General features: G+C 42.9%; 1 protein-coding gene across 1 annotated transcript; it reads right to left on the reverse strand.

Moving 5' to 3' along the window:
• Nucleotides 1-214: 214 nt before the first annotated feature.
• Nucleotides 215-11,491, reverse strand: paxbp1 (PAX3 and PAX7 binding protein 1). Its single transcript, XM_061085620.1, has 18 exons — nt 11,065-11,491; nt 10,718-10,840; nt 9,895-10,101; nt 9,060-9,281; nt 8,854-8,954; nt 8,354-8,577; nt 7,863-8,052; nt 6,676-6,799; nt 5,986-6,088; nt 5,684-5,799; nt 5,384-5,583; nt 4,166-4,313; nt 3,946-4,067; nt 3,753-3,829; nt 3,586-3,652; nt 2,284-2,430; nt 1,126-1,280; nt 215-880 (listed from the first exon to the last, which is right to left on the reverse strand). Exons 1-18 carry the CDS (start codon nt 11,375-11,377, stop codon nt 760-762), a joined length of 2,760 nt encoding a protein of 919 aa, XP_060941603.1. The 5' UTR covers nt 11,378-11,491; the 3' UTR covers nt 215-759.
• Between the last annotated feature and the right edge of the window lie 341 nt (nt 11,492-11,832).

Consider the following 11,832-nt stretch of genomic DNA (forward strand, 5'->3'; position numbering starts at 1 on the left):
CTCCTACAAATCTCTGAAAATTTTGAAAAACTCCCCATCTCTCAACCTGGATCCAGACCAAAATTTAACAGGTTCTTTCCTGAAACCTTCCAGCAAGTTTCATGGAAAGCTGCCAGTGTGTTTTGCGTAATCTTGTCAACAACCTCCCTGGCGGAGGGAGCAATAGTGGACTTCAGTCCCTTTAACCCCAGTTGTCACCAGAAAACTCCACATCGATCTCTCAAATGAATATTTTATTCACAGGCAAACAGAATACTAAAACATAAAGTCTTACAAATGTCATCACTAAGCATTCAGCTGTGGCAGGGTCGTGGGGAACGTCTGTTGGTTGCAGGGGCGAGCTGTAAGATGAAGAGGGGATCGAAGAGCATTCATCTAGACACAAGCTGACACTCCTGTGTGCAGGTTCTACCACCTACAAACTCCTTTTGGCAAATACGGAAAAGTATGTTTGGGGAGAAGGTTTTTACACATATCCAAGATGAATATAGTGATTCTATTGTACAGTAATTCATATCAAATGTTGACTCCTAATAAATTATGCATTTAAAACACTGCTGCTGTTTCGTGCTGACAACACAAGGCCTGGTCTCAGCATCAGTCCCGTGCCGATAGGTGTGCCAGGACACCTCTCTGTACAGTATTCACAATATTTACAAGTATTTTCACTGAAGTCTCTCACACGTCGTTTTGATCTCTTGGCATTTGATGTGCTGAAAATACCAGGAGACAAATCGGCGGCTGCTGTTCAGACGTCTTCTATGACATGGTGTCCAGAAATGGTTTGATGTCTTTAATGCCATGCTCTGCTGCCACGGCGACGATGTGGTCCAGGGCGTTCATTCGGGCCAACATCTTCACAACCTCTCGGATTTGATCCCTGTTGGCAGACGTGGGTTTGATGAGAATAAGTGTGAGCACATATCCAAAGAATTACAACACAACTTCAAGATACTGATCTGAAGAGTCTTTTTAATAAATTGTTATTACGGAATATTTGTCATGCTACTTCATGCACTTGAAATAGCATTGTTATTCCAGCACATGGACTATAAAAGAATCCTACATCCCCGAACTGACAAACACTCTAGAGCTGTATATACAGAACCTAGCAGAGTGTCTTACTTGGCCGAGCGCCGCTCCGCATCAGACAAGCCGACAGTGCCGCGGTGCAGTGAGCTCGCCAGGTGGGTGAGGTACCGACAGAACGGCTCCAACTGAGGCAACGTCTGCTGGCCCCTCAGCCCAGAGAACCAGTGCACGGGCAGACACTCCACCACCTGAGGAAGGTACAAGGACGCGTTAGACGGAAACTCGGTGGCCCCTGTTTAGTGAGTCATAAATCTGAGCAGCAGAACAGGTGTATTTGTCAGCTGCGGGCTGTAAAAAAAAAAGCCGCTCTCGTTGACATGGGCTGAGAGAATGTTGATATAGAAGACAAACTCCTCTCAAACTGTCAGATCCAGGAGAGGAACTGGTCTCCACTGCTCAAGTGCCTAAACAAATAATCTCTATATTAAGACATTGTTAAAGAATATGGCCCTAATGCAATCTGCATCAGTTTCAAACTATAATGAAACAAGTTGCCATCAATATTTACTCTGCAGGTTTGAGTTAAGAGAGCGGAATTGTTTAACTGGTTAAACAGGAAATCATATCGTACATTTCTAGTACAAAGTTCTGCACTTGACCCTGGAGTCAAATCATCTGAGAAAGGAGATCCTTCTGTTGAGTTGCACTTCTCCTCTCAGCCCGCTCGTTATAATGCAGCCGTCTTATCGCTGAACTAGATGTGTGGAATTCATATTGTTGTAAATATGTAAATGTGAGGTGTAGACAGGACCATGGAGGTGTCACGGCCATATGGTCAGTTACACAAGAAAATAAGTCCTGCAGTAGCTCATGTTTTATGATGACAACGGTATGTAACAGGATATAGAGTGGAAAGTCACCCCATCCCATTCTACTGATTGAAATAAAACAAACTGACTTCATTCATATACAAATACATACAGATTGTCAGTGTAACCTTGTATATGTTGACCTTTTCAAAGAGTGTGGAAACAAGCAGCAGTAACTAACTTCCCCTTTTATGAAATCAATGCATTTGTTATATAAGATAAAACAAACAAAACCTTCTAAGATCTTTCACCCCTTCTTTTAAAAATAAGTTTCTTACTGACAGAAAAACTTCAAAACAAATCTTGTATCTGGCTACATTCACAATTCAGTATGCTTAAACATGAATCCTGAAATGGTAAGAAAACGGCATGCGTCTCCCACCTTCTGGCACTTCTCAACATTGTCTTCCACCGTTTCTGTGGTCTGCAGCGCAGAGAGAATGTATCTGTTGACTGTGCTATCCAACGCCAGGTCCTTCAGGCAGGAAGTGGATAAGATGCCTTCCCACTGCAGCATGTTTCCCAGCAGCTGCACAAAGTGGGAGCAAGAGCATCACAGCACAAAACGTTATTATCAATGTAGTTGTTTGGTGTAAATGTTGCAATCAGTGCGTAGTATGCAAATCAAGGACCTGCACGGACTAAGATGATAGCAGTTTTTAGATGTGAACTTAGAAAAATGTCTGAAAAATTGGGTCCAGACACGTTCACAACAGGAACATTTCCGTGACATGCAGCAGGAAATTAAATATAAAATCATCAAAAGCTCTCATTCTTTCCAATCTGAAATCTTTTCTTCTACAGGTTTGGCACCTTTCCCCCCCCTCTTTTGTGTGGGTCAGTTCTAGAAACATCGACACAAACCCCCACTCTGCTGTAGGGACGGGAATCGGCAGGGACCTCCCGATACGATACAATCACGATACTTAGGTGGCGATACGATATGTATTGCGATTCGATATTATGATTTCCTGCGATTTCTTTTGGTTATTTTTAAATACTGGACCATGGAAAAAAGTTAAATCATACCTTAAAATACAACACAGTCAAATTCACTTACAACTCTACAAGTTTTATTTCAAATATTAACATTAACTTAATGACTGCCGGGCAGCCAACAGAGAAAAGAAATAAAAATGTGCCCTATTATTGTATAGCCCCTGTAAACTGCACACAAACTGACAGATTAAGAAATGTATGCCACTTAGGCTACTTTTAAACAATAAATAAAAAGGTAAATTAAATAGAATGAATAAAAGTTTAATTAGAATATAAACTTTGAAATAAACAAAAAGAAGGCTATGCTTTAAAAATCGATTTTGGAGGCAGCATGGCGATTTATAATCGTCATACACAAAAATCGCGATTCGTAACTGAATCGATTTTTCCCCCCGTCCCTACTCTGCTGTGTACTATGACATATTCTCACATGGGGTAACTCTAGAGATTTTACACTTTACTAAGGGGACGGCGGCAAAAGTTCCGGATAATGTCGGGAGCAACCGAATCAGACATTTGCGATCTAACATGAAGCCACTCGGGAAAGTTTTGGCAAAATATCTGGACTTCAGTAGGTGTGCCTGACCCTGGTCATCTCAATGTTTCACCCTGTGAACTATCTTAATTCTCCTCTTTAAGTCAGTCAGATGAGATTCAGAGGAGAACAATGAGTGTGTCCACATACCTTCACACAGGACCAAAACTGCCTGTGGTAGAATAAGTAGGGACCAGAATTCTTGTTCTCCAACACACTGAACAGAAGCAAAAACACACCCAGTCAGTAATCAAATGTAACACAGATGCAGAAATCACATCTGGACAACGTGCAATATTAACAATTGTGTAACATACTTTTTGGGATAGAGTGGAAGGAAGACGTCTTCATCCAGACTCCGCCTCGTCCTTAAGACAATAGATTTCAAAAGTTCCTGATGCAAAGAAGAAATCAAGATGACAATGTTTTCTACCCAGGAGCCAAAGTAGTCTTATACTTTACAGACAAAGTACATCATGTGTATATACGCAGTGAGAGAGTGGACAGTACCTCAGTGTATCGATTGTCCCCATGCAGCACAGTGGGGTAACCTTTCATGAGTCTGTGGATGAAGCCCGTCAGCCTGGCTGTTTGACTGCTGGATAGTGGGTCCCACACTTGCTCCGTCAACACTGACACACACAAACCAAAAACCAAACATCAACACTTCATACTTTGTTTACTGGACTACAGGATACTACAGTAGGTGCTGCTGAGCTGGTTCCCCTACCTGTCAGTTTTGAGAGGATGACCTTCTCCACGATAGCGGGCAGCAAACTGGCGTCTCCATCTCCTTTCTGCAGCGTGCCGTTCTCCTCAAAGCCGTAAAACAATAGCGACTCAAACCAGAGCATGTACTCAAAGTTTGCACACTGTGCCTGCAAGAAAGACAAAACACAAAATATCTTTCAGAACTTCAGACAACCATTTCACAGAAGGAAAGTGTTACGTTGAGTACCAACATATATTTGGGCTCTGCCAACATGAAGGAGGCATGGAGCTCAACTGCCTCCTCGGTGGAACAGACTACAACCTGATACACAACGTGTAATAGAAGGGGTTGTCTAATCTGCATTACTGTTAAGAGACCACAGACTGGAACCTGGTCTTTGAGACAACTCAGAGTATATTCAGTTTTGTTGTTGCCTGCTAAAAAGTCCAGTGTTTGTGTAACAATACGAGAAAGAAGGCCCAGGACAGCTATGGGGAGAAGCGGGCATGTAGGAGTGAATGGGTCTCTGGCTCTGCACATGAAAAATAATCTGTTCTGGCTGTGGCAGGAAGCAGGAGTTTGCAAATAAGCTAAACCCGTTTCTCAACATGTTGGACAACACACACACACCAGCTGCTGCCCCTCTCAGCGGTTTCTGTTAGCACTGACTGGCTGCCAGCCAAACAGCTGACCAGTAAATACAGCTGGCTGCTTTGTTATGTTGATTTTTGATTATAATAGTAAAGTATTGATTAACAAACAGCAATTGGCTACTTGGATTTATGTTATGAATGCTATCCTCTGCTTCAAAACTGTGCGAGCAACTTTTTACAGCGGAGCCATCATGGAAGCCGTTTTTAGACATGAGCTCCGGAGGTAGTCAGGAGGAATTGGGATCGGACTCTTTCCACAAGTTGGCTTCACCTACATACAACTCAGCAGGAGGTTCTCAGCTAAGACGCGTTCACAGCTACACATTAATCCTCAGCACATTCAGGTGAGGAGTGGCGCAGGATGTGATGCATTAATTCAGCTGAGAGGATCACGTGTTTTTGGTTACAGCACATTAACACCGACATTGGCCCTTTTCCCCAAAAGCTCTTTTGACATCTCGTCTGCGTCTTCTCTGTTTCTGACACTGCATTTTCATCCGGCGATGTTTGTTTTCTTTAATTTGTCTTTCTGCTGCTCCTACATTTCTAGCCTGAAGAACAATGAAGTGTTATCTCCTCTTACCTCGAGTGGGCTCCATGTAATAAGCTGCATGCGGACTAACGGGTTGAAGAGTTTGGGCAGACAGAGGCCAATGTAAGCATCCCTGTAGCAGTCTGCGTATTCCCTCCTCCACACTTCAAAATGGGATTTGATGCAGTCAAGAGAATGAAAATCGTCCACCACGTCTTCAAAAGCTTTCTTACATTCCCTGCTGATACGATCTGGGTGAGAAAAATTACTTTAATTAGTGAAGACCAACAGAATGTCTAATGTTGCTGTCAATGGTTGGTTCTGTATTTTTGCAGCAATTCCATGACCAACCTTTCTCCATGGTGAAGCTGGTGATGTCGGTAGACGTCTCCTCATCATCAGACGATAAGCCTTCATTGTGCTCGGCCCTCTTTCCATTCTGCTCTCGAGCCTGTCGCCTTCGAGTTCTGCACTCACCCACAAGCACAAAGGAAGACTATTAAAACCATGGTCGGATTGTTTTGCATTGAATTACCTGTGATCAGGCAAACCAACCAATAATCAAGGCTAAAGTCAGATATGAGTTTTTTGCATTTTCTAGTCTGAAACATGGAATCTGTGAGAGATCTTCCGAGTGCAAATGCGCCTCGTACCGTCGAGCTTCTCTTTCTGCTATCCTCCTCTGACGACTGTGCTCTTGGTATGCTGCGCGGTCACGACCAAATGAGTCTAAATTAGGCGCCATGACAGCTTTATCTGCAAGAGACAGGAACAATTTTAGAACCAGTTATGAAAAGCAGAGACAACCCATAATCTAGTTTTAGTATGGACACTCAATATTAAGATATTCTGAGATCAGAAAGGCACGAGGACTGTTTTAAAACCTTATTACACAAGTTCAAACATTGCTCTAAATGTACCAGCAGCAATACAAAAATCCTATTTGTGACAAATAATTTGGATATCATTCATGTTCTAGTCACTTACCTGTCCGCAACTTCCTACATGTTACAGTGAAAGTGACAGAGGATAAGTCGCTAACGTTTTTCTCATCATTACTGAGTGACTGAGTGCTTGCGCTGAGTTACAGGCACCCAGCTGACTGTGAGACTCAGCCACTAAACAGAAGCCAAAGCAGCTCCTCCAGTAAAACATCTCTATTGCAAGTGCACGCTCACTCACTCAAAACCACATGTCAATCACCCTCAAGCACACGAATGAGGGAAACATAACGGGGGTGGTGGGAAACAAGGATGTGAATAACACACACATACACACACTCGCATACAGAGAACTAACGAGGCCGTTCAAATAAATCATAAAAACCTTCAAGATGGACTGACTTGAAAGGCTTGCAAACTCCGACGATTCATCTTTAATATCATCCTGTCTTCTCTGGACAAGTCGTAAGGCCCGTTGCCTTAGTAACTGGTGCATGGCAGCCTCCAGCTCCAGGACAGCAGGCACCTGAAAGATATATTGCCTTCTGTGACCTCTGATCCAAACAAAAGTGGGACTCCGAGTCATGGGGATGTCTTGCTGGAGCATGATGGACAATAAAATACTGGAAGCAAAATATTGTAAGTGTCGGGTGAAGCCTGAGATTCTATCAAATATCCGTTTCGACGAAGTAGAAACACTTTGGACTTTTAATCAGCCAAAACCCACATAAAGGCCTAGTTAGATGTCTTGTGATATGAATGCGTTTGAACCACTTAATCTGTGTTCGAAGGTTTCTACCCAACACTGACAACATACAGTTCCAGTCATTTTACGCTGTAATAATGGACTCCATACTAAGTCATGCTGATAATGGATGGTTAGTGTCCCGTTTCCGTCACATTGTTCTGTGCACTCAGAGTCACCTGACAGAATTAAAACAGACATTAGTGAGGTTGCGTAAAAAATATCGTCAGCTGACAGGCCATTCCATCTAGTTCCAACTCTGCTGCTGCAGGATCAAGGTTTAGTTATTGTCCCATGCATTAAGTCAGCAGCTACAGGAGTAGAGAACATAGTTTGAGCTAGAGACGTTATTTTATCATGTTTTTCCAAATTGGACTCTACCTCTTTAAACAGATCCAGCAGACAGGTTACAGATCCTGTGTGTATATTTAGCTGCACCACTATTTTGGGTCGTCCTAATTCACCAACTCATCTTATAACTTTGTTTACTCACTGTATGAGTAACGATGAAAAGACATTGAAAACATTAAACACCCTGAGTTTTTTTCTACAGAAAAACAATTTATAAAAGTCTGTTACTGAGATAACAGATCAAAGTTATATTTCTGACTAAAATAAGCTGTTGTGATTTAACTGGCAAATACTGAGTGCTCCAAACAACTAATCTTTAGTCACACTGGTTTTTCAGAACTTGTACGAAAAATAACTATGGCTTTTTATGATTCTTCATTAATTCTACGCGATGGTTTGTATTTCATTTCATCTCTTTAAAATCCACATCAAGTGGTCAGAGATCACACAGACACAAAACAGCTAATCGGACAGCAGACAAATTCTCCCTTACCTTTTCATTGAAACACTCAAGCAAGTCTCCAACATACCCTCGCATCTCTTGCAAGAATTTATATTGCTCTGCATTATCATTGGACGAGCCCTCCAGCTGCTGAATGGCGCTCTCAGAGGCAGCTAGGTCTTCCTCGATCGTTTTGTAGCGCTTGGAGTTTGCATTGTGGCCTGCGTGCATTTGGCCGAGTCTACAGACACATGACATACGGGGAAGACAGTAAGAAAGGATGACTTCGACCAGACTGATGAAACACAGAGCTAATCTAGTTTTAAATTCTGACTGTTTGCAGAGTGCATCCATCGATTACACAAATCATGATAACAGATTATCAGGCGACAATGTGTTAGAATGATGGCTGAACCGGAGTCTCTGGCCCTGAGGTCTGTGGACTGGTCTGCTGGGTTTTCAGGACCACAGCACAAAGAGTTGGCAGCAGCTTGAGCTGACAACTCATATTAGATGTTGGAGCGGTCTTCCACTGAACCTACCTATCCTGCAGGCGTTTCTTTACCAGATCAATGGTTACTGGGGTTAGATCACTAATAGGAGCCCCGTAGTGAACAGAGCCGTTGTCTGCTCGCCCAGTTGGCTTGCCAGTCTGTGGGGCCACAGTGCTGTAGGTGAAAGGTATGTTGTAGTGGGAGCCATAGGCCTGGCTCTCATAGCTGTTCTGGTAGTAGACTGTGTTGTCCTCTGGTTGGCTGCTCTGGACCTGGACCGAGAAACAAGGCAAATAAACAAACCTTTTACCACTACAACTCACATACATGCTGCTTCCTATAACAATTCATAAGGGTTGCAAGTAATAGTTATTTACACTCATTTAGTCTATTAAATGGTGGGACTGAATGTGACATCTTAAAATGTCAGACATCAATGCTTGACAAATAATTTGGTTTATCAGTTGTCAAAATTGCTAATGATTCATTGTCAGTCTTACAGAAAGGCTAAATGTTTTACAGCTGTTAACAGATGAAGTAAAGCTTACCTGGGGTATACTGATTCCTTTTCTAATCTGCTCCTGCTCCCAGCGGCTCACCTCCTCATCCTGACCTGTATCCAGTGCCTCATCATCACTTCCATCGATACCTGAATGTGGAGAGGCATGGTTCATGTCTTAGTAACAAAGTGATTTAAAACAGGACTGTACAAATCAATGGCTGGTTGGTTGGCACACTGTAGCTATAACAGTACCTATCTCCTCCGCAATCTTTTGTCTCTGGGTCTTGTTCTTGACTCCGCTGAAGCGGATCCTCTTCTCCTCCTCTTCTTCGTCGTCACTGACATCTTGGTCTTCTCGTACCTGACGTTTCTTGGGGGTCTCTGTGTCTACCAACGGAGCTTCACCCCCCAGTTCTCGAGCCAATTGTCGCCGCTTTCTGGCAGCATGGATGAATGCTGCATCAGGGATCTCACCTAAAATAAAAATTGGACTTGATACTGAGGTTCTTTAAAGGGGGGTCAAGGACTGGTGCAAAATTCGGTTAACAGGCCCTCCAACTGTGAGTCATGCAAACCACGTTCTATTCCTAAAGCCACACCTGTCACCCAAGTGCTCCCACTGCCCTCCCTATACCTATTCTGAACAGAATGAGGTAAAAAGAAAAAATACTACTTGAATAGAATATTTTCCATATTCTTAAGATAAGAGAATATAAATGCAAAATTGTCAGAAAAGTGTAGAAAATAATTATCTCAATAAACTTTGGCTATGCTGCCTGGTGATTACTGCTGAATGATGATCCAGAACCTCCTCTACTGACAACTTAAGCAAAGCATTTGGCTCCCCAGATTTAATTTTTTTAATTTCCAAACATAAAATATAATTTATACTGGCGCTTGGCTGAACTACCCAGATAAACACTTTAAATTCACTATCAGCTCCATTCCCTCTCTGAAGTTTTAAACATGACACCATCTTTTTCGTGTGAAAAGTGTGGTGGAGGCTGATAAAGAAACACAGACACACCCTTAGCCTACAAAAATGTGCCAGTGATTATAGTCAAAACACTGAACAAGCATGTGCTACCTGGTTTAAGGCTGCCGAGGGAGGAAAGCGTGTTGAAAGATGATCCGGTGTTGTTGGTCTTGGCCACCTGACTATGTGTCTGGCTTACTTGACTCTTCGCCTCTTCCTCTTCTGTACTGTCCACCTCCATCTCTTCCTCCCCATGCTCACTACCTGCAGCACTTGTGACCTCTTCTTTGATTGTCATGGAAAGATGAGGTGTTGCATCTACGAAAACAGGATACACAAACACACAAGTCAATAGGTATACAGATCTGTATATAAAAAGGCAATCAATATTTCTGATAAACAATCTTTTCTTAAGTTCAGTATTTAGAATATAGTGATATCTAGTGGTGAAGTTTAATGTTGCAGGTGAATACCCCTCAACTCAAAAGGTGTTTTGTTTGTCCAGTTTGGACCACTGTAAAAAACATAGCTCCCTCCATACAGAGGACCCGCTCCTGATGTAAATATAAAGTATGTTAATATTAAAGGGCCCATTCTAGAGTAAAGAAAACAATTGTACAATTTTGATGAAACACACATTTGAAATCATCTCTAGGAATATTTGATATTCAATTCATGCCAATAGAGCCCTTTCTCCTGCACCTTACACACTGGACTTTGAGGATAATAATGCAATGAGAAGGTGAATTGATCTTTGCAGAGACCGATCCTGTCTTGATAGATTTTAAAAGGTGCACATTGTCAAAGTTTAAACTACTTGTTGCCTGCTGCTGCATGTTGAGATGTTGAGCAGGGCACATTAAGGCTTTCTTATTGGTCAGTCATGTGCCAGCAGACTTGACAGGAGACATGAACAGTGTGCTCCTACTCCCACCTGATCTGTTTTCTTGCTTGAAACATCCAGATCTCTCCAAATCATCCTTGTATTCTTTCTTCAGCTGTTTGGCGATCTTCTTGCTGTGGTAGGATTTCTTCACCCTGAACACCTCGGATCCATCTGTTTACAAACGAGACAGTGTGAGTGAGCGCAGTGCATCATGCAACATAACCCGCGTTTAGTTGCTAGAACTGGAATCCAAAAGAAAAGTACTGATCTGTGGCAGTGAATGCAAACATTAATACGATATCCGGGTCAGCAGAAAGAAAGCCCGGTGAGGACAACACGTTTTCTCCAGCTTAGATCACCTAGCTAGCTGACTTAGCATTGCTTTAGCACGTTACCTTCGTCATCGTGGAAACTCAGCAAACTGGCTTTGGTGGGAGCCGGCACCACAGCTACCACTTCTTTGACTTTCTTCTCCCTCTTGACAGGTCTCACGTTGTGGAGGTTTGACAGGAAGCCGTTGCTGTGGTAGCCGTCCGCGCTGCTGGGAGCTGTGGTGAAGCCGCTGCTGGAAACCTCCATGAACGGGATTTCCTCCATAACAGGCCCGAGCGATGCGGACGCTAGCGGGGGCTGGTGGCCCTCCTCCGGCTCGTCCTCGTCGGACTCATTCCTCCGACGGAAGTTCGCTCGTTTCGCCTTTTTGAACATCGTGCTCCCCTCGTTAAACGACACAGCACATGCTCGATCACCGGACAGCTTAGAAACTATAGTTGGAGCCAAAAGACACTATCCACACACTGACCGGCGGCCATTTTCCTTTAGACGCTGTTTTTCTTCTTCTTCTCTGGCTACTGGCGGATCGCAAACAGCTTCAGGTGCAGACCGCCACCTACTGGACGACAGTGTGCATCATCATGTATGATCTGGCTGTTTGCAGGTATAGATAAATAGATGGATAGATAGATTTAAGAGTAACGAGTGCCTCCTGATTTATCTTATTCCTTCTCCTTCTGTCCCTAAAACCTCCATTAGATCCCACTTTCATAAACATTCAAAAGGTTAAGATTGTACTACTGTAAGAAAAACAGTGGAGAGGATCTGCTACTAATGTTAATATTAAGTATTTAAATATAATGGTCCCATTATAGGGTTAAGAAAAAACA

This window comes from Limanda limanda, chromosome 14, assembly GCF_963576545.1.
Source record: "Limanda limanda chromosome 14, fLimLim1.1, whole genome shotgun sequence".
Lineage (NCBI taxonomy): Eukaryota > Metazoa > Chordata > Actinopteri > Pleuronectiformes > Pleuronectidae > Limanda > Limanda limanda.

Coding starts and splice junctions, on each gene's coding strand:
- paxbp1 (XM_061085620.1), bottom strand. CDS start 11,377: ATGTTCAAAAAGGCGAAACGAGCGAACTTCCGTCGGAGGAATGAGTCC. Junction 4,314..5,383: donor TTACATGGAGCCCACTCGAG/GTAAGAGGAGAT, acceptor TCTTTCTTGCAG/GCACAGTGTGCAAACTTTGA. Junction 881..1,125: donor GCGGAGCGGCGCTCGGCCAA/GTAAGACACTCT, acceptor GTCTGCCAACAG/GGATCAAATCCGAGAGGTTG.